At 39.0% G+C, this 23,247-nt stretch overlaps 1 protein-coding gene across 4 annotated transcripts; it reads right to left on the bottom strand.

Moving 5' to 3' along the window:
- Positions 1–166: 166 nt before the first annotated feature.
- LOC121962317 (uncharacterized) lies at positions 167–22,709 on the bottom strand. Of its 4 annotated transcripts, none has more exons than XM_042512554.2 (11): positions 22,593–22,709; positions 8,402–9,849; positions 7,540–7,769; positions 5,685–5,890; positions 5,415–5,575; positions 4,483–4,586; positions 4,121–4,181; positions 2,840–2,928; positions 2,077–2,199; positions 1,689–1,789; positions 167–1,557 (listed from the first exon to the last, which is right to left on the bottom strand). In XM_042512554.2, the coding sequence occupies exons 2-11, from the start codon at positions 9,819–9,821 to the stop codon at positions 1,044–1,046; spliced, it is 3,009 nt and encodes a 1,002-aa protein (XP_042368488.2). In that variant the 5' UTR covers positions 9,822–9,849; positions 22,593–22,709; the 3' UTR covers positions 167–1,043. The 4 variants fall into 4 exon arrangements, with proteins under 4 accessions (XP_042368488.2, XP_042368487.2, XP_042368490.2 ...); XM_042512553.2 differs by lacking the exon at positions 22,593–22,709 and adding an exon at positions 12,893–13,313; XM_042512556.2 differs by lacking the exon at positions 22,593–22,709 and adding an exon at positions 12,591–12,868.
- Between the last annotated feature and the right edge of the window lie 538 nt (positions 22,710–23,247).

The raw sequence follows: 23,247 nt of genomic DNA, 5'->3' as shown, positions 1-23,247 counted from the left end.
TTAGCATAGCACGATAACTGGAAACACAAGAAACTTGCATGGTTCTCTCCAAAGGTACAAAACCTGCCTTAAAGCTCACAAATCAACATGTTAAATCTTTTTTTTTATTTAATCCATGCAAACAGGTTGGGGTTTTCCTGAAGTCAGAAACATTCAAAAACTAGCATGAGGTTACAGATTTTATTCAAATTTTTAAATGCTTAAGAAACATTTAAATATATAACACATTTACATTCACGATTTACAACAAAACCAAACAAAAATGAAGATTTTTTTTCCTGAAATATATTTGAAAAAAGTTCTGAACTTTGAAATGAAATCTAGTTTGAATCACAAGGCATAGTTTGGATGCGTGTCAGACTTCTGTGATAGTAATGCTTTTGAGCGAGTTAAGGCCCTGACACACCAAGCCGACAGCTGGCTATTGTTCAATGTTTGGCGATCACAGTACATCCTTCACCTGCCCCGTTGGACCTCAGAGGTGCTAGTCTGCTTTTTTCCGGCCAACTCAACATGCTGAATCAAAGTCCTTCGGTGAATGAATTCCCGATTGGCAGTTCAGCTCAGCACACGAGAAGAGAAACATAACTAAAGGAAGTAAACAAGCAGCTAAAGATAAGAAGGAGTGAGGTTAAAATAAACTTGTTATTTAAGATTGTTTTTTTTAGCCATGGAGTTCTTTAGCAGAAAAGTTTCCTAATAGTTTGTGTTGTTGTTTACTGGCACACGGTATATATACTTTTTTATTTCAACAGTGGATTATATTCTTAATGTGCTAACAGGCTAACTAGCGTGAAGACAATCTTCCTGACTCCCTTTTTAAATGACAATTAGAGACTATCACTGTCTGCTGGTATGAAGAAATATTTCCTTTAATGCAGGCGCAGAACAAACGTGTTGGTTGACCGTCGGCTGTAGTCTTTGCGGTGTGTTCATGTGCAACTTTTTGGCAGAGATGCAGGCTACACGAGGCGACACAGCAGGGGGCTTTATGTCACCGCTAGTTTTCTGATGTTGGTTTGGTGTGTCTGGGCTTTTAAACATTACTGCCAGTTGATTGTCTCTTTTACCGCTACTGTCCCAGCTCCTTCTTTCCCTTCTGTGTTGCAGTAGAAGGCAGTGGGATCAGGGGCATGTCCAAATGAGCCCCATGATTGGTGGAAAGGTAAGACAGTGGTGGGTGCTCTTTGATTTGAGTCACCACCATCAATATTGGTGATGACATGAGAGTCTGAAGCACTAATGTTGCTATATGTTACCACAGCATTTGTATCTAGGGCACTGGCATTGCTGGGAGTGATGGTGTTGCTATTGGTAACAGAGTTGAGGATATTGTCTGCATTGGTGTTTGACGTTCCAGCGAGGCCAGAGGAGGGGAAGGTCAGAGCCTGGGGCGGGAGCAGGTTACTGCCTGGGGTGGGTATGAGGTTGGTGGGACGACTGAGAGCCAGACGTTGGGTGAGGAGCTGGTGCTGCAGCCGCCTGTCAGCCCAATCCTCCTGAGGCTGGCGGTGGATTTTCATGTGAGCGTTGCGGGACTTTATTTTATAGAACATCCTGAACAAGGGCAGAGGGAAAACAAGTTTTAAAAGAAGACCTCAAAATGTAAACCATCTGTTAGCTTTCCCCGGAGGCAAATACAGAGAGTTTGCGTTGGAGCTTCCCAGAGAATGACTGGTCTTACTCACTTGCCACACAGCTTGCAGGGGAAGAAGCTGGCCAATGAGGGCACAGGAACCGCCTCCTCCAGTCCAAACTGTCTCTCCACTGGCTGACAGATGGGCGGTATCTATGAAAACAGGACCAATTGTAAGCAACCATGCTGTGGTTGGCTTGTTGAGCTGCATTCCTCACAAGGTAAAAATGTAAGGCTAAACTGATTACACAAGACTTCTATTACAACTATTCTATTCTATGTGTAATATCTGTCAGATAAATCACCACCCGACAATAAAAACTGGAAAAAGGAGAACATCAGAACTAAAGCAAAAGGCTGATCATAAAATACATCCTAAAGAAACATCAGTGATAGTTTGAACACTAAATTCCCAACTGCTTCTTTCAGGTGTTTCTTACATTTTTCTGCTGCTCCATTACTGCATTTCTGCTCTCTTCCTCCTTCTGTTTCTTCTGCTTGTCCTGGAGCCTCTTGCTCAGGTAGTAAAATTCAACACACTGGCACATGGTCTTTTGCCTCACCTGCAACATTCAGACACAAACACACATAGTTAATACGTGGAACTCAAAAATCTAACTTTTTTCCATATCTGCCTCAGCTTTATTGTAAGTATATTAGCCAACACATCTCAAATACATAATAAGGCTGACACATTCTGTTGCGCTATTACACTATTAACAGACATACCCAGTCTTTTATTGACTCAGTGAGTCTGCAAGTGATAATTTCATGAATCAAGTTGCAACATGAGGCCCTTTTCACTGTGCACAATGTGTGATAGAGGCGGTGGTGCACTCTCAATGCTCTAATAGTTGCGTGAGATTTTATCAAGACTGCACTTTTATCTGTGCACTTTGTTGTACAACTGCTCTCCCCTGTGAAGTGCAGGGCGTGTCACCAAAAACCAAAAGACCACAGGCAAGGAAAGGAGCAGTCCTCACTTCACCTTTCTGTAGTGATCCTGCACACAATGTGATTTTCCATTTTCAATTCTATGTGTTGATTTGACCTTCAGAAATGGAACTAAATCTGATAACAAAATTCACCAGAATGTGCATTGTTACAGCGATGCACAAACATGAAGTACATGTCACATTTAAGCTAGGACAAAAAAGAAGAAAACATTTAAATAAATGCAGTATGAGCACAAGCAATGAATACCATTTTCTGTATGAGCGAAAAGTCTTTTCCGTAAGTTCCCAGAGCTGCACTGAAGAGACTCTTTTCACTGTCTGTCCAGCAATCACTACCTGCAGAGAGAGAGAGAGAGGAGGGCAAGGGGAAAAACAGTTGATAAATACATGTATAGGACTGACTTACTACTTTACACACAAAACACAGTTTCCCAGAACACACACACGTTATTAAACTACATTCAGCAACCTTCAGACAATCAAACAACAGGGAGCCATTCAGGGGGTTAAGAGCTAGAGGGGAGTCCAGGAACATACCAGGGATTTTAGACATCCAAAATGTTGTTTAGTTGTTGTCAGGGGGGCCCAAAACCTTTAATAGCACCTCTGTCTACAGAAATGCACCCATCTGAGTGAACACTAGTATGCAGAACAATGTCTTTTCTGTATTTTACATGGTGGATTTAAATGCACCAAAGAAACAAAGAAAGAGAGAGAGAGAGAGAGAGAAGTTGGCATGCGATGAAAGTTGCAACTTTAGGCTTCTACAAAGGCTACTATTGTACATACAGTGGGAATGGTGACTCCTTTGCTGACTCACATTTTGACAAGCAGACAACTATTGGTTTCTGTAAAGAAACACTAAATTTCATTCACTGCAACATATTTTAATTCATTTAACGTCTCTACCTGTTTCTGTCTTTGCTAAATATGACAAAAGTAGCAGGTGGAGCCCATAAGCCAAAATGTGATCTGAATATCAGGTGATAATTTAGGATTAAGCCTTTAACCCTTTGAAACCTGGAATGACATCACTTTTCTTTTGCTGCTTTCAGACACCTTTTACAAGTATTTAAACCTTTTTACGCTGAGAAAATTGGTATAATTTCTTTTTAAAAAACATAGGGGGCAATGCTATGAGCAACCTGGTAAGGAATATTTCACAAATTTCAAGAAATTAGTAGGTTTAGAATAATTTTTAAAAAATTAGGGAAAAATGTCTTGGTAAAAAAGAAAAAGGCCTGGGGAAAACTATATGTATAATAATCATAATAACATACATGAAATTATGTTAGAAAATTATTATTTTATTATTATGCACTTTTTTCATGTAAATTCTTTGTTGTTTTATGAAAAACGTTATTCCTTAAAAATAAAAATAGGTAATTTTCTAATACTTTTTACTTCTTGCTAATTTATTAGTCATTTCATCTTTTGTTGCTTATTGCCTTCTTCCCATTTTTTGAAGAACTTGCTCAGGTTTATCAGGCATAGGAAACCCAGGAGGTAAAGTAAGGCTGAGGGTTACCAGAGTAGTGGTAGTCTCCTGCTGGCGAGGGCTGAGAGAACAACAGCATCTCCAGTGTGACCTGCACAGGAGAGAGAGATGGAGGAGGCAGACAAAAGACAGATGAGGCATGCAATGGCTCTGAAGAGAATTAACTGGACATGAATGAGTGAGGAAGAAAGATGGAAAGAAAGAAAGAAAGAAAAAGAAAGAAAGAAAGAAAGAAAGAAATGACAGAGAGAATGCGTGTGTGAATAATGATGCATGGAAGTGAGTCACAGTGGATGGAGGAATGATGGCAATGATGAAATGACTGCATGATGAAACAATTAGTGAAGTATAAAGAAAAAAAGACAATACTGTTACTCCCTGTCACTGCTTACCATTGTGTTCCCCTGACAGGAGTGCAGACAGTGCAGCGCCAGCTCTGTGTTACTGCCCCCTCCTGGTAAACAGCTGGAACTACACATGGACAACAGCTTCTCTACTGTACATGGACACAAACAAAAACGAGCCGTTTTTAGCAGAGGGCTATCTAACATTTCTCCACAATACACTTCATTATAGTACTACAGTTTGATTAATCCTTCAGCTGGATGCTGTAGTTTTGACCCTTGACCTTCACTGCAATGTTGAAGAACTGAGAACTCACTGGCATTTTCTGTGCAATTATTACTTTAAGGCTGGTCTATTCTTAAAGGGACAGTTCGCCCCAAATCAAAAATACCTATTTATCTCTTTAGCCGCAGTGCTATTTTCTCAATCTAGATTGTTTTGGTTCAAGTTGCTGAGTGTTGGAGATGTTGGCCGTAGAGACGTCTGCCTTCACATGAATGTAATATAACAAAAACATTTATTAAAAAGATATACATTTGAAAAATTCAACAGAAATGTCTCTTTACAGAAATCATGACCTGGTTACTAAATATAACCCACAGAGCTTTTATGAGCAGTTTCATGTAGAAATTATTTTCTTTCTACTGAACTACACCTGCAAACCGTATTGCAGAGCAGAAGGAAGTGTGCAACTACTCATGAACGAGAGGCTCGTGCTTGTAACAGCGTGAGATGTAAACATTTTGGCAGACAGAAAATATCTCCTACTTGAAACTGCTCACAACAGGGTCTGTGGATTATCTTGAGTAACTGGGTCATGATTTCTGAGACACTTTTGTTGAGTTTTTTGAATGTATTTTTGTAAAGCAATTTAGATAGATAAAGAGCGCTGCAGTTAGAAGAAAAACACGTATTTTGGATGTTGAGCTGAACTGTCCCTTCAAATTTGGGGGTTAGAAGGCTGTATTTTAGCATTTACCTTTGTCCTGTAACTTGGTATTCTCCTCCAGCTTGTCTAATGGTTTCCAAAGCAACTGTTCCCGAGGGGATACCTCCTCTGGTGACCACACCCTTGACCCTTCAACATCCACAAAGCAGGGAGGAAGCTCTGCCTGGAAATCATGGCCGATATTGACATACCTGGACAGAGGGAAAGAAGAAAGTTGGAAAGTGAATAAGATAAAGTGAAAAAAGTTTTACCTAACAGAGTGGATCTACAAAAAAAAGAAGCTTTCAACATTTTACTTACGGTAACACAGCACACTCATCCTCCTCTGCTCCACATACTGTGTTCTCGTCTCTGTGATTCAGAGAAGAGATGGAGGAGTAGAGCCCCGGCCCCCTACGAACTGGATTGAGGAGCGGTTGGGGAGTGTACCGTCCCCTCCTCTGACCTCTGCTGGACTGAAGGATGCTGGGGAATGGAGTTCCGGTGTAGACTGGAGAAGCTTGTAGCTGTAAGAGCCCGTGGAAAAACAATTTTAGATAAAATCTTTGCTGCATTGGGTTGCATCATAGTCAAACACAAAAGGCTGAAAATAAACGTGATGCTTGTACAACTTCATTCAAAAAGCTTAAGTATTTAGATAATGACCAGACAAATATTTTGGTAGTTTGCAGGCATCTGCACACATCTGTCCTCGAAAAAATGAGGCCTAACATGTTTTTTCCAGTTTTTGTGTATCAAATACAGAGATAAGTCCATGACATATTTAGCCTGGCACGAAAGCAAGAGAAACAGCTCGCCTCGCTCACCTCACAGGTGAATAACATGCCAGTCACCCACTCCAAATCTGTCTCCTACACACAGCGCACCTATTCAACATGTCTAAAAATAAAAACCCAGATTAAGACTGTGGTTTTAGAGGCAGAAATGCAGTTGGAGCTATCGTAATTTCTCGACAAACAACCATGTCGGCCCACAGCTTCTGCACAGCTTCTCCGGCTGTAGCGAATTTCGCCTCCTCCTAAAAACTCTGTTGATGGAGGAGTGATGACATTGTGCAAACCTGGCAAACCCACTGTGAAAGTGTGGCCTCTGACATGCAGTGGATATTCATGAAGGATTTTTTTAAAAAAGTTTTTTATTATTCCTCTTTTTTCTCTTAATAAACTCATTAATCCCATACTTACACATTTTTGTATGATATTAATAGATAATTAGGGCCTGGATACTTCCTGCAAAAGCTGGAGGTTCAAACTGTCAACGGGATTGTTCTTCCTGATTAACTAATAGAGAGCTAAAAGGAAAAAAAGCTAACAGAGTCTGCAGCCATGCTAGTGGATCTGTGAGGAGGTACAGCATTAGCATAGTGCTAACATCAGCAAGCTAACATGCTCACAGTGGCAATGATAACATGCAGGTATAATGTTTACCATTATCCACAATCCTAGTCCCGCATGTAAACATGCTAACAGTCTTTGTGTATCTATTCCATGGCTTGTTCTGTATATTTTTCTTGTCTTAAAAATGTTAACATGCTAAGAATGCTAATTCACACAATGCAGTTATTTGGTAAGAAACAAAAGTACAAAAAAAAAACTGAACAAAATTTGGCTGCAATTACACTAGACAGCTAGTAGAAATTAAGCATCAAATTTGTTTTCTTCTCATGATTGTAGTGGCCTCAGGGGAGAAGGGAGGGAGTGGCGCAAAATGGGGGAGGCACTTATATATATATATTTATATTATAGATATTTTATGCACAAGGTATAAAATTGTGTATTTTGATTAGGAAAGGGACGCTAAACTTTAAATGGTTGTATTTTGTATTTTTTTTTTTAAATACCCTCAGAACCCCAAAACCCATAAGTGGGTTTTAAAGGTGTGTTTTCTTTAAAAATCTCCAAAATCAGACCATTTAATCAAAGCCAGAAACTGTTTAATATTTATGGTTGGGGGAAGACAATGCATTTTTCCTCAGTTGCTCAGGGAAACTCAAGGAAAATATATGTGGCTCCACGGAGGGTGATGCCAAAAAAAAAGGTCTCACTTCAGCCACCCCTCTACACAGGCAAAGCCTTTTCCCACAAGTGCCAATGTTTCTTTAAATTTGCTCAAATTGTTTCCTGTGGTGAAAAATTGTTGAAGTGTTATACTGTACCTGTAGCTGCGATTGGTTCATAGTGACTGGTCCGTTCTTTACTTTCTGGGTCACAGTGTAAGGGGCTATTTTTTCTGCAGCCTCGTGATGTTGACTGGAAAGGTGAGATGGACGAGAGGGAAGATGGAGAGATGAAGAACTGGAGGGACAAAGGGCTCTGGATGGATGGAGGGATGAAGGATGAGAGGCAGAAGTGACGAATGCCGCTTCTGGGGAAGGAACAAGGGGGACTGGAAAAATGAGAGGGGGTGGGGGACAAGAAGAATGGATGTCAATGCTCCATGATGAGATGTAAAAGTGCTTGATCATTTTGAGAGTGGCAGACAAAACAAGACAGGAAAAAGTCAGCCGCATCACTGTTATCAGTGTAGACCGGAAAACGTTACTCCACCAGACACTGACAGAATCGGTTTCTTATTTGAAAACACTAATCAGTTCTTGTGAAAACCCATTTATGAAGCCAAAGCACACATTCAGTAGTTTTGGACAGGTTGCTGGTTATCACGTCAACGTTATTCTTTTTCACATGGTGTTAAAGAATACAAAAGATGTCTCTACAAAGGGTTTTATGTGTGAAAACACAAAAAGTGAAAATGTAATTTGCATACAAGAAATGGGAAATTTCACAAGCTTACCTACAAAAACCCACGTCCCGTAAATTTACATGTAGGTATCAACCTGTGGTTTTTTTTTTCGTAAAGGGGCGGAAATAAAGTTCATTCAAATTATTTCATGTTTAACCAAAGTAGCCTGTTTCACTCTTTTTTTCTGTCCCAGTCATGAAACCCTTTGGATAAACTTTTAACAATTTCATTCTTACTATCATACTTTCATTCACAAAAATTCACACACCGTGCCTTACCTGTGACGTTGTTTCCATAGTCACTGCCATGAGAATGTCTCAGGGCACCTTCGATGATGCCAGAGTCGCCTGATGACTGTGGAAAGCCGTGTGAAAGCAGCGGAAACTTCCAAATCATCCCAGAGGAATGGATAGACGGGAGAGACTGAAGATGGGAAGTGAAAAACTGGAGTGTACCAAGCGACTCTCCCCCCTGGGACACTGAATGTCCGGTGTCCCTGAACGCACTGGGAGAGTCCATTTTGGAGGGCGAGTGGGATGGAGGAGGTAGGGGTGTGGGGGGAGGACTAAGAACTGAAGACATGATGTGAGATGATGTGGGAGGAAAGGGGAAGGATGGAGGAGAGGGGTGAGCGGGTGAGGACGAGGAGGAGGGAGGCAGGTAGGCATCTGAATCAAAAGCACAGCTGTGCCTTGACTTGACCAATCCGGGACCTTCTCCTCTCCCTACTCCAAATTGCCAGATCTGTCCTGAGGAGTCCCCACTCGGAATCACAGGCAATCTCCTTTTTCGCTGGGAGAGAAACGCCTCAGAGAAGGAGTCCAGTTTCTGTGTGTACGTCCCACTGTTGATGCCGACAGGTGATCGCTGCGTTAGACACCCTGAGGCCAAAGCGTCTCCTGTTCCTCTCCACCTGCGCTCCATAGTCTGACTCGAAGGGGAGACACTCAGCCAGTGTTCCTCCAGCTCTGCTGACTGAAGCTGATCTTCACCTGACCCACAGCTGGACCCATAATCTTCTTCTCTTCCTAAATAATTATCACTCACTCTTGAATAATCGGCACTGCTGTCGCTGAAGCTCCCCACGGCAGCTCTGTCATAGGAAGTAGTTTGTTTAGTAAAGTGACCAACGTTAGCCTCCCTGTTGTAAACTCTTTGCCCTTTAGCTTCGCAGCTAACGTGTGTAAAATTATTATAGTTTGCTCTGAGTTTTCGTCTGACTCCTTCCTCACTACCACAATTCACCATGTAAAAAACATCATTTGTGTTTCCGTAGCAATCGTCTTTTCTGTAAAAATCATCTGCAGTGCTTTCACAACTCTCCCCGTCCTCCCAAGCTTCCTCTTTTTTGCTACTGCCACACCATGTGTCAGAGAAATGGCTGCCTAACCCGGTTTCTCTGTCAAGATGGCCTCCCAAATTAGCATCTCCATCCAAACCACTACCACTTGTGTTTAGGAAGCCTCTGTCAGCCCCACTGCTCCCCCGCTTTCCTCCAGAGGAGGTGCTTGAAGCCGGGAAGGAGTTTGTGGATTCCTCCCCTCTACTTTCATATTGCTCCAGAGGGTTCAGGGTAGGCTGGGAGGACAGGTATCCCACTTCGGGGCTTTGATGGCTGGGCAAGGTGAGGTGAAAGGACTGGCGGTGCCGATGGTGGTGGAGGTTGGGAAAGGATTGGGTGAGTGAATGGTCATCCATGATGGCTCACTGGGTGTAGCTAGAGTGCCTACAAGAGACATATAGAAACATAATGTAAGTATACATTAACAAAAAACAAATTAATTGCAAACACAACAGCAACAGGCAAAAAACTGCAGAGCTACACAAAGTCAAATACACTGCAACGGCATATAACCATGTGGTGAAGCATACATGGGGCTCTAAGTTTGCTCCATCTGTCAGTCTAACAAGTGGACCTACACAAAACAAATGAGGTGTAATAAACAATATTTATTAATTACTGTTTTTTTTTATTTTCCAGAACAAAGTATTATTAATACAAGGGATATGTAAAAAAAAAAAAAAAAAAAAAAAAAAACCAACTTGGGGGCCAGTTGCTTCTGGTATTATATGGTATTACTTTTAGTAATCATATAATCACATACAGATTAGAAATCGCAACTGTTTCATAGTCTGTTGATGACGGTTTCAACTCCTGAAAGAGGTGTCCATCGCTGTCAACACTTTTATGCCTCTTTGTTTGTTTGCTTGTTTATTGCCTCATTGTAAAAATAAACTAGTTCTGCCTGTCTGCCTAGTTCCTACTTGGTGCAGGTCTACAACTGTATATTAGTCCTTCCATGAGTAGAAAAAAAACTGAAAAAATGCAGCAGGATCATGCTTGATTAACCAACACTGTGTGACTGGCGAAATAAACTGTGAAAGACATGCCACAGGCTGTTTGAAATCTATCTGAAGACCATGACTGGCCCCCTAGCTGGACTTAAGACATGCCTGATTTGTACTTTGCAGAATACTTGGTGGTTATTATTTACTGACAGGTGAGCATCCGTATTCCCCTGTATGCCCAGCTAATAAACATTTAAATCATATACAGGTACTCAATATTCAATGTCAAGTGCTCACAGGAAAGCACGAGTTTCATTTCGTGCACGCAACGCAATTATCGTTTCTGCTTTCAAATGTAGTCCAATAGTTGCGTGTTACTGTCATTTATGTCAAATACAAAGTCACAGAGCAGCGCTGGAAGTGGCTAGCAAGCAAGATACACAGATGACTAGCTAGGTTAGCAAAATAGCACAAAACGTCACTGTTAGCCTAACGGTAACTGCTGGCATGAAACTCGGTGAAAACACAAGTTTACCTGTCTGCCGTTTGAGCGTTTTACCCTCATATTTTCCTGTGTTATCTCGTTTCATGACCACGATACTTAGTCTTTTTCCTTCATTAAATTTGTAAATGTTGACACTCGCTTTGACACGAGAGAGGCGGAGGCTTCGCATAATTTGCGAGGCTCTGTGCTACCTGAAGGTCTAGGTCCTGACAGGTGAGTAGATTTTTTTTTTTTTTTTTTTTTTGCTCAGTGCAATTCAAATGACACTAGAACTCTTTCAGGAGCACATAGCTGTAAAACTAGTCAAAAAACTCTTTCTATACATTATCTGATGTTCTGTCTGTTTTTATACTTCCAATTGTGTCCTTCTTTTAAGGTTTAACCGGCTTTCTTCTAATTATGCCATCTCACTGCACCCTTTTCTGCAATGGCGCCTGCCTGGAGAACAAGCATCACCTACTACTTATCTTGATTTATCAACTCAGTATCTGAAAAACTACATTTGCAGTACATTTGGGTGGAAACTCGACTATTAACAAGAAAAAATGCCAATAGGCAAGTTGTTTGGATCACTGTTAGCAGTATTGCTAACAGTGATCCAATGGACCAGTGTGTAGGATTTAGGGACCTCTATTGACAGAAATGGTGTTTAGGCTAATATACATTATTGTGTTAATTAGTGTATAATCTCCAAAAACAAAGAATCATATGTGTATTAGCTTAAAATGAGCTATTCTTTAAAGGGCATGGGCCCTCTTCTGTGGAGCCTGCAATGTTGCATTGCCATGTTTCTACAGTAGCCCAGAAAGGACAAATCAAACACTGTTAAATTACCTGCAGGCCGCCATAGGTGCTCTACACACTTGGAAAGGGAAGGTGAGGGGTATAAGCTGGTTGAAATTTGCAGCCTCACTGCTTTACGCACGCTGGACCTTTAACTAGTAGCTGCTCAACAGTCCTTTCACTGTGCGCCATACCGAAACATATCATCCATCAGAGTCTATAACAACAGAGGATTAACTACATAACAAAGACCAGAGAGAATTGCAAGTATTGGCAGGTGAGATACTTGTGCTTTGCAGACAGACCTAAACACTGTAGTTTGAATAATATAATTTAAATGTTAATGTATTAGAAGATATTTACAGCAGTAGTATATCTAAAAATCCTAACTGGGTCACAGAATTTGGTGCAAAACTGGCCCGTTCCATCTTTGGGTATCTTCCATAACTCACTGTTGTAATGCACCTTTACCATGACTGCTGGTATGATTCAGTTATTAAGTGCTGAGCAGAATAGGCCACTTTCAAGTAACAAGAGTAGGAAAGAGTTATAACATATCCAAAATCCCCTAGTAGCAACAGAGCATTGCAGGTATTGGAGGTAATTTTTTTCACATTACTTTATGAACTTACAAATCAACATTTCACATTACCACCTGAAATTAATCATGCAGATTGCCGGTTTAAAGTAGTGGCATAGTAGTAGTAAAAGTTTAGCTGTCTTTAGCATAGATATTTCTATTGAGCATTTACAGCAACACAGTCTACTTCACCTGAAGCCATTGGGATTTGATAACCTTCAAAAACAGATTTAAAAAATAGGTGGAAGATTATCATTTGTGACTGGAAATGTCTGCAACATAGTCTAAAGAAAAATGAATGCACACTTACCAAAAAGCTAGAGAGAAGGTACATTTTTCTTGCGAATGCTACGCTGAATGAAACCATTGCTATCTCGTTACTCTCTTTTCTGTTTTTCTTCTCTGTTTTTGCTGTTGGTGACTTCGCTTGCTAGATTTTCACTTAAATTTGTACTTGGACTCGCAGTGTTGGTTGGTTTTTCTTTCTCTCTGTCTTGAAACCACATTCTGCTCTAAATAGGACGGTGAGTGAGTCAGAAAGAGAAAGAGCGACGGAAGATGAGATCAAGAGACAAATACTCTGTATATTTTTTAAGGGTTGTTTTTTTTTACCAGTCCTTGGAGCTTAATTTCCTTTTCACATATGTTTGTCCTCTGTTCATGTTTTCGAGTCCTGTTTGTTCTTCTGATTGTCTTCATCATCCTCTCTGACTTCTTTTTGCTCTTTCGCTCGCCACAGTCTTGAGTGTTTGTCCCAATTATTTCCCCCTTTAGACTTTCTGCGTCTCACATCGTCCTTCCTATCACCCTGTCTATCTCTCTCTCTCTGCTGTGTATCCTTCGACAGAACACACATAAAGCGAAATGGACACACACACACACACACACACACACACACACACAGATACACAAACCGCATACACTGTCTTCTTCACTCACACACACACGCACACACACTCAGACACACTCATTTACTCACTCAGTTACTCACTGAAACACACGTACACACACACACACACACACACACACACACACACACACACACAGACACACACACACACTTTCACACTCACACATACACACTTGCAGGTGTCAGAGGGGACCAGCGGGTAGTGATGCTGCCTCTCTGCCTTTTTGTCGTCGTGGTAACCACATCCTGAGGAAACAAACGCTGACGGATCTCCCTCCTTTCAGCTATCTTTATCTCTCTGCCCCCTCCGCCATCTCTTTGTCTCTCTTTCCGTCTCTTCGCCCGTCCTTATCTCTCTCTCTGTCTCTTATTTGGTCTTTCTCACCGTGTGCCCAACTTTGTTTTCTGTCTCTCTCTTCTTTGTAAACTCTCAGATTTTTTCTTATACATCTAAGCTACTTTTTGTGGTTCTTTTTTCTGCACTGTAAAAATATACAATTAGTTTTTAACTAAAAAAAAGTTAGTGTTTTGTCTGTGTCAAATGTTTAAGTTAACTGAATTTAAGAAGAAAAGTTGAATCCTTACAAAATTATCTCAAATTCAGTCAATTTAAAAATAAAGGCAGCCCAGACACTAACATTTTTAAACAAAACAAATGTTTAATTTTCACAGTGTGTAAGTCTTTCTCTATATCACTGGTGATGTTGAGTTACTGAAGCACCTCGATACTTTTTTACTATGTTTACAAAATATATTAAATCTGAAAAACTTTTTAATCAGCAGTTTTAACACCTTAAATGAAATAAACACATAATTATAATCAGCTTTACATATAAAATACAACTTTAGTTGACTGTAGTTAAGTTATTTGACTGCCTAACACATAAAATAAATAAGTGTGTTTGTGTGAAAAATTCATGTATATATGTCTTTAAGTAAGTGTGTGGAAGTAAGTGTGTACCTGAGTGTGTGAATATACATGTATACATCTTTACAATATATTTTGTAGCTGTTTGTGTGTATGTGTGTGCATGTGTGTCTGTGTGTGTGTGCAGTAGCGTAGATGTTTACCAGATCAAGATTCTCCGACTGAGTCAGCTGACAGGAAATGAGAGAGAATGAAACAGGAAGAAAGACGGCGACAAACGATGAGGTTCAGGGAACCCTCTAAACACCCTGCAGCCCCACCTACTCGCCCACCACACATGGTATAACGGCACCTTTAACATGCCACTAAGGTGTTTTTTACCTTTGTTATGTCATACAACTTCAATAATGTTTTACCCCTCCTCCACACACACACACACACATGCACACACACAGGCCTGTTAGTGCAGACGAGACAGGGAGCATCAATCAGTTTGAAAAACATTAGTGCTTTTAAACAATAAAAATAAAAATCCAATTTTCTGTGCCAGCATCTAGCAATATAATATATTAACTACCTTGTGAAAAGAGCATTAAAATGTTATGCAACAATGTAAAAAAACAAAAAAAAAATCAAACTCATCCTTAAAAAGGTAAATGAATGACTTATTAACATATTGGCAGCTTGTTTTATTTTTTTAGTAATCTAAGTGATGCTTGGTCTAACCCTTCCACATGGTATTATTATTAGATAAGCAGAAACCAAAGACATACCCCCTACTTCATAAACATCTTAATCTGGAAGATTATCGGCTACATTACCAGTCATCAGATAAAATTACTATTTTAAAAAATAAGTACAAAGCAATAAAAAGTACAGTATTTCCCTCTGAAAATATTTGAGTAAATACTATAAATGTCAAAGTAAATGTAAAAAAACAAAACAAAAATATTCAAAGGAAGTGCCACTGCCCCCAAATTGTATATACACCACTTGAATTGATGCACATCATTGATTTCTAAATCCGAAAGATCGCGTGGATATTGTATCAGAAATGACAATACATAACAACAGTGCAAATGTCCAAAACTGAAAACTATGTCCTTCGTTAACTTAATACTAAACATGCAAGCAGACTGCTGCCCATTTTGTTAAATGTGCAAGTTTAGGTCTTTTTTTTGACAATTTTCCCTCATCAAAACAAACATACTTGCGACTCGTGCATCAGAATATAAGACATTAGAGGACTCTTGACTCTTGAATTGTTTGAGAGACGTGACTTTGCCACCATCTGCAATCCGCGTGCAAGCCATCCTCACAAATCACCTTTGTGACACAGAATATTTATTGGTAATAAATCATCAACAACAGTCACTAGTAGTAAATTGAATTCAACTAAGTAACTTCATCACCTTCCGGAGTGGACAGAGAGAAATGGAGAAAAAGTGCGTCTCTGTTCGTGTGCCAGTTTGTGTGTGTGTGTGTGTGTGTGTGTGTGTGTGTGTGTGTAGGTGATGTTAATGCTGAGGTCACTTACACAGTCTGACTACTTCTCACAGATGGAAACCTCAGCATTAACATGCATAACAGATAATAATGTGGTAACAACCTGTGTGACACTATAACCTCAACATTAGCATACACAAAAAATCTGGCAATAACATACTGATATAATAAATAATGTTTTTTGAGGTCAGTTTAGGCCCATACAGATAACCTCATTGCATTACATTACACTTCCTGCAAATATTTTAAATCTCATGGTCAAAGCAAAGACTTTCAGCTGCTTTAAAACATGTCCCTGAAACCAATCTAAAGTGTATTATCACTGTTGATATCCGAGTCATCTCTACGTTGCTTTGAGTCGGACTTGAGAACCAGGAAGACAATTGATTTCGTGTTTTTCTATATCGTTACACATACAGCCAAACAACATGCCATTTTCTGACAGTGGGTGACATTTTGCAGCTTCAGACTTTTACCAAAATTAGCTATTTCTGAGGCTGTTTTTACATCGTTCATGCTGTCCAAACATAGAGATTACTTTGTTGAATTCAAAGTGTCAACTTAAAAATCCTCTTTAGGGGGGTTTTAATCCTTCTCATTACAATTTAGTTGCATATTTTAGGGGAAAGAAAGATGCCTTTCCAAGATATTTGATAATTAAGTGCAGGGAATAAAAGGGAGGAAGAAATAAAACCTTTCAAGTGCATTTTTTGCAAAGTTTAGTTCTCCACCGAATAAGGAGTTCAGTTTTGCCCTCAGAGGCCTCAACTGAAATGAAAGTTTTGTTTTTGTTTTTTTTAATTAAAGTGGTTTCTTGTATGTGTACCTAAAATTCAGTACGTTCCACTTTCTTCATACCGGCGATTCTAACATGGTCTGCTAATTTGTCTGTGTCTGCTGCATGCATGCATACTTTGTGCACGCATATAATCTTGTGAAAACTAACTGAATAAAAGATGTGTGAATGAAAACATGCAAGGAGCGCGGAGGAGTGTGTACGGGGGAGACGCTTTTCGTTTTCTCTCAAATTCAGCATGAAAACTTGCGGGAGCAGAGGAGGGGGAACGAGAGAAGCAGTTCTGGACTTTTTCTTTCTGCTTTTTTTTCTCCGTCTGTCTTCCGTCACTGAGAAAAGAAGTGATGACTGGCAGGAAGACAGTAACTGAATGGATGAGGGAAAAATGAAGCCACCGAATAATATGAAGAATCGTATATCGCAAAGCACAAAACGGGACATTTTGCTAATGTTTGCCATGTTGACTATCGGCATCTAAACAATGCTCATTCCCCCTTGATTACTATTATTACTATTATGTGACAATTTATGCTGATGCTGTTGGTGTAACAGACTGCACAAACAAGTGCAGCATCAGCTAAAAAGTATTGTATATTGTATATATCATTGTATAGGAAATACTGAACAGACAAAGCTGAAATTTAACCAACCTGCTCATCACAAAAGAAGTAGGTGAAAGATTCCTTTTCAATATTTTTCAATGCCTTTTTTAAACATACAGTTAAAGGAAAGAGGGGTTAAATTTAAGAGATTTATTCCAAAACACGTCTTAAAAAAAAGGGGAGGTGTGTCAAGTAGACAGACCTTTCAATGTTTGGTGTTCTCTGCCAGAAAATTTTGGGCGTCAAACTTTATTTCTCTCCATTTTTGTGAATTTTTACTCACAAATTTATGGTGGAAATCTCTCTTTTTGCACCTAATTTAGGCCATAGGACAATTCAAAATATAAAAAAATCAATGGAATGTAATCCTGTAAGGCTCTCTGGTATTCTTCATTACTTTCTAGTAAATCAACTTTTGTCATTTGATGTTATTCCTAATGAGTCTACATATATGTAAGCACGATTTATTCTTCCATCCTCCTTTGTGTGTGTTGTTTGGAGAAGTAACCGTTACATGTGCATGCGGCACCAATTCACATCAATTTATTTTAATCAATATATAAACCGCTGGTCTTATGTAGCTCATATGTGTTATTACATTCACAGAGAGAGAATGGAAAACTTAGATAAGAAAAAACGTTGTCAACAATTTGTTAAAGTTACTGATCGGCGCATGTTTTGGAGTCATTTTTGAATCCGTAGGCTAGGGGGATTTTTTTTAATAGTTTACTGTACTTTTCTCGAACAGTAAACATTTGGTTCTTCTGTATTTACATTCCAATGTGTATTTTACTAATTGTTCAAATAAACCTTCCTCGGAGCATTCTTATTTGTTAGTTCTTGGTTCAACCTTTTTTTTCATAATATTTTTAACAAATTATGCTTTTGAAAAGTAATTAGGACAAATTTGGCTATTTCAAAACATTGCGGGTACACGTCCCCAGAATCCCATGCAATAACGACACCTATGAGGATTAGTGTTTTAGTCACATAGACATGCAAACAACAATGCACACAGTGTGCAGAAAAGGGTTGCAGGAAAGTTCTAAAAATGGCTGTATTGTTAGCTAATTTAACTAAAAAATAATAAGGCTGAAAATATTTTCAAGATCTGATACTTTTACAAAAGAATAAATGTGGGCCTGAAAATAACAGCTTGACGAAGCTTTTGTATGTAAAACACAACAACAGGCCAGAGTTTTTCAGAGACACTGTAGCGCTCACATGTGAATGTAATTCTTCACACTTCTAAAGATGCTACAGGCTTCTTTCATGTAAAATCAATAGTCTTCACCACAGGTGGAGCCACATAAAAGTCCATAAATTGAAATAGAATAACTACAGTACATTGCGGCACTTGTTTTTGTTTCAAAATATGTGCTTCCACGGTGGATATCAAGGGGCATTCAAACATTGCCAATTTACATTTCTTATTGATCAATAAAATGTGCCAAAAGTTGGGTATCTAATCTAAAACACATTGTAGTACTGTTGTTTCCCAGACCCACAATTCAGCTATTAAAGAGCTAAGAAAGTTATCAATCTTGGTTTGAAAGTGACCAAACAATCTCTACACGAGATTATTCATAAGCAGCGAACGCATAGTGTTCCAGCTACAAATTTTCTGACGCATCATGTTATAGATGTGCATCAGTAAAGTTCAAATTAATGGCAACTCAACTATCATATCCATCAATGTGGTTAAAGTCTGTAAATGTCTTGTAATAGAGTCTGATATCCCACACACACACACACACACCGGCGCAGAATGATACTAATAGTATGACACTTTCCGTTATTGTATTTTTTCCAAGTGTTACTCTCAGAGGTCACAGAGGTCATCTGAAGGTGAACTAGGAGACAAGTTTTAGGAATGTTTAAACAGTGTTCATAATAATAATGGATTATACATGTGCAGTGTTGCAAATTTATAATAAAAAGGAATATTATATATTTTTGCACTAGGAAAAAAACATTTATGTAATACTATTATAAATGTTGAATTGGCTGCTAAAGCACGAAATATGCCATAATTCTGGTGAGTGGTTAACAATGAAATAAATAATGCCATTAAAGATCACATTTTTGCACTCATTGGAATAAAATTAATTCAAGACGATTTTTTTCCAGAGATAAACACCAGTGAAACTAAAGGTTATAACACATTGTCGTCATTTTGCTTGTGATATATCCACCTTTGTTCTATTGTTATTTTCTAACATAAATCTGGAGTTCACAGATCAGGATATTTGAGAATGTCAAATTGCAAAGAGCAAAAAATGGAGTTGCTCAAGACCGGAGCTGTGCAATTATTACTATTCACCATGAAGGGTCAACTCTTATTCATGATGAGGATCATTAGAGTTTTCATGTTAAATGACAGCAAAACAAAACCTGCAGATGAACCTAACCTTTAAAATTATTAAATGCTACTTTACTGTTTTTTTATAAGTAATTATCTTCATGAATAGGTTTTGTGTGCCGCTATGCCATTCTTTAACCAGCAAATTATATCACTATTTTTGAAAATGTTGCATAATGGAAAAGAGTTCATCCTTCAAGGCACAATGCAACAAACTGAGCTCAGAAAAATGTCTTTAATGTTTTTAAAGGATTTGTTTAGCTTGTTTTCAGCGTAAACGTATCAGCCTAACAATTCCTGTATTCTATCTAACTACAATTGCTGTATTCATAATAAATCAAATCAACGGTGAGGAGGCAAAATCTTGTATTCACATCTACCCACAGTCTGCCTGCTTATAATTAGAATGATGTATTTCATTATTCCAAGCTGATGGATATCGCTGACCTCTGTGCTCACTCTGCATTACTTGTGCTTTTCTATTCTTACACTTGACTATGATTACACTAACACTACTGTAAAGTAATAAAGCAAATAGGAAAAAAATATTAGAGTGGCTAGCATTTTATTGTATTATTTTTTACAGCTTGAAATGACACCAGGCGTAACACAAATTGTCCTAAATTAAGTGCAAATAAAAAGCACAAAATAGTAGATTTCAGAAAATGTACTCTCTTTCATTGACACATCTAATTCATCAGTGCGGCTGCTTGGTGAGAAGTTGGATACCAATTTGAGTGGCGATATATATTTTTATATTATATTATATCATATATTTTTTTCTAGATTTTATGTTCCACACACTCAATGTCTTTGCAAAAACAGCACCGTAAACATAAAAGAACATTGCAGGGCCGTCAAAATCCATTATCGCTTTGTTTGTTGGGCTACTTGATATGCTGGGAAACTGAACTATATATTTTCACATTCATGTGCTAATTTTTTATGTACACCATAACGGTTAACGTTGTGCTGCCTGTCTCTTTTTGTCTACTCTCTTTCTTTGCACTGGAACTGAGGTACCATGCTGTACGAAAACAGTTACCACCAATGATGCTGTGTGGCAATAATAATAAAGTATTAAGTAGTATCCAGTATCATCTGCAACAATGCCGCTCAGAAGTACCAATCATGGGAAAAATAATAGTCAGTCTCAAGGCCCTGAGTGTCTACATGAGATGCTATGGATTGAGGGAGGCCAGAAAGAGGCCCATACATTTCCATGGTGGAGAGGGGAGACACTGGCACAGCGCGTGGCACAGTAAAAACCACTGTTGTATATCTGAGGTAGTGTTTGTCAAAAAATGTGTGCGGGAGAGCATGTGGAAAAAAAGGTTAATTGGCCTGATGGGATGAATATTTAGCTTTCTAGCCTTCATAGGAAATGCCAAACAATGCACATGAGCATAAGCACACCAACCCCATCTTGGTGTAGCATCATCATGCTGTGCAGATTTTCTGCAGCAAGCATTGTAAATCTTGTTTAAAAAAAAGTAAAGCCAAAACTACGAGATGCAGTGGATAAGTCAAAATTCAAAATAAATGAATTCTCTACGTCTATCCGTGGGTTTTACCATTTCTCAACCAATTAAATGTATTTTAAAAAGCTCGTGACAAAACCTCCATTAGATCCTTTTTAAAAATGCAGTGTATAATCTAATTCCTGAAAAATTGCAATTTTGGAGATTATTTTTATTTGGAGATATGTAGCAGGACATCTAAACGCTGCTCAGCCATGGCCTGACTGTTAATTACCAGAGCTGGATCACTTTTTCTTAAAGACAAAAGTGGAAAGTCTGCAACAACAAGAGGTTCAAAGCTGACACAGACCTGTCCACAAAGACTGGAGCCTGTTATTGCTGCCAAAGGCGCCTGTACTTCTTGAGGTGGCACTTGATGGGGCGAATTCTTGTGCATTCATTTAGTTTGTGTTTTAGTCAGTTTGGGGTATTTTGAATACCTTCTGCATGCCAGAGGCCCACTAACTTGATACAGCAATGAATATATCTTTGAATCCACCTTGATTGTGTAGACGTATTAGGCACAGATCAGAAATTTACAGTGATCATATTCAATTTCCTGCTTTCACCCCTCCTTCCACACAGAGCATGGAGGCCCATTCGCAATGTTACCAAAGCCATTAAAACATGAACACCGTTGCAATGAGAAAGTGACTTGACTTCATTCTGATTCATGCTGAGTAGTGCAAATGTTCAATACAGATGTTTTGACTTCGGGCCTACGTTGGCACTGAAGTAAAAGCGGTTGTTGCCCCCGTTCTTCCTGCAGATGTCAAAGGAGGTCACAAACTTGAAGGAGGTTAAAAAATAGCAACAACAGTGCAAAATTGTCCTCTTAGGTTTTGTCCACATCATTTAAGTCAGTTTGGATACAGTATTAGAAATACCTCTTTACCCCAGTACAGCTGCACCACAAACTAAAGCCTCCAAAATGACAATACAGTTAAATAAATAATAAAAACTGACCATTATAAATCCAGAAATTGAGGTAAGGTTAGGGTAAGAGTTTGTTAGGAGTTAGCACACGGATGTTATAGGCTATTAGTTTTAATTAGGTGTTACACATGAGCTGTTAGCATAGATTTGCCAATACATGGTTCCAATGGTTACATCCCAGACTTCAAATTACATTTGGCCCTTAGCTAACAGATCACCTTAATATGTTTAAGTGTACCCGGTTTAGGTGTAACTTGAATTCATCCGATCATATCTTTACAAAGTGTTCACAATCAAGAAAGTCAAGCTTGTGGTTTGAAGCCTCTCTGTATAAGAGCATGTTTGGTGTAAACACGGACAAGTCGTTGCCAACAACACTGAAATGCTACAAAAATTTCAAGGCTTTTAAAATATTAAACAGTTTGTCCCTATGGGAAAAGATGTTTTCAAGGCTGCTCAAGCAATATGGATCTATACACAGACTTATCAATCAGACTTAATAAAAACTCAGTATGAACACATTTTTAGACCAAAATGGTACTTTCAATAAGATGATATAGCTTTGAATTTAATCTGGACTTATCTGCATTTGCATGTATTGATTTGGAAGACATTTGTATGCAAAGCAACTTTCACATCTAATATTTAAACCATGAAATCCCTACAGATGTGCGGCTTCAGTTGTGCCCTTCAAGGTAGTTAAAAGTATGTCTTCCTTGGATAAAATCAAATGTTTCATGATGAAAAAGAATACTCGGGGGGACAGGGGACACAGAAAGAGAATAGAGTGAGGGAAAAAAATCCCTTCTTACCTGTTAAGTTGTCATTAGGATGAGAGATGTGCCTGTGACAGTGAGGTGCATGTGTGTATGGTCGGCTGGTAGGCTGACATGAGTGTGAGAAAAGGGGAGGAGTGACAAATGGTGAACAAGAAAGCGAGAGAGAGATATGTAGTTTCGCCAAAGATGATCGGCCACTGTCGCTGTTTCGGTTGATCTTTCAGCCTTTCATCCACTTTGTCATAATGACACTGTATGTGTGTCTGTGTGTGCGTGCGTGTGTGTGTGTGTGTGTGTGTGCGTGCGTGTTACAAGCTGTGTCATAGTGATGCTGGAAACAAGAGAAAAACACCCTAGTGTGTGGCTTCACACACACATACATACACATCAATACAGACATGCACACACTTTCAGTCTGAGTGTTTTTTTTCTCCCCTCTCATTCCTCATTTTCTGTTATGGTCTCTTTAGGTCGGCTTGATTTTAAAGGGCCACACAGACACACACACACACGCACACAAAAACTCTAAAGTTAAACACACACATAAGACCACTGAGAAAACCAAATGCTCAAACGTCACTTTGAAAGTTTGAAGAGTGGTTTGCCCAGGAGCTGTACTGTACATTTGTAGATGATCCGATGTCAGTTCGCGGTATTTATTCGTTTTTTTGCAAAAAAAGAGAAAGAA

Source organism: Plectropomus leopardus, chromosome 23 (genome assembly GCF_026936395.1).
Source record: "Plectropomus leopardus strain MGB_pleo_1.0 chromosome 23, ASM2693639v1, whole genome shotgun sequence".
Lineage (NCBI taxonomy): Eukaryota > Metazoa > Chordata > Actinopteri > Perciformes > Serranidae > Plectropomus > Plectropomus leopardus.
This window is presented reverse-complemented; position numbering and strand designations above follow the sequence as displayed.

Excerpts from the sequence above, each read along its gene's own strand:
- LOC121962317 (XM_042512554.2), bottom strand. The coding sequence starts at position 9,821 with ATGGATGACCATTCACTCACCCAATCCTTTCCCAACCTCCACCACCAT. Across the intron at positions 5,576-5,684 it reads GATGAGTGTGCTGTGTTACC|GTATGTCAATATCGGCCATG; the intron begins GTAAGTAAAATG and ends CCCTCTGTCCAG. Across the intron at positions 2,929-4,120 it reads AGGAGACTACCACTACTCTG|GTAGTGATTGCTGGACAGAC; the intron begins GTAACCCTCAGC and ends CTCTCTCTGCAG.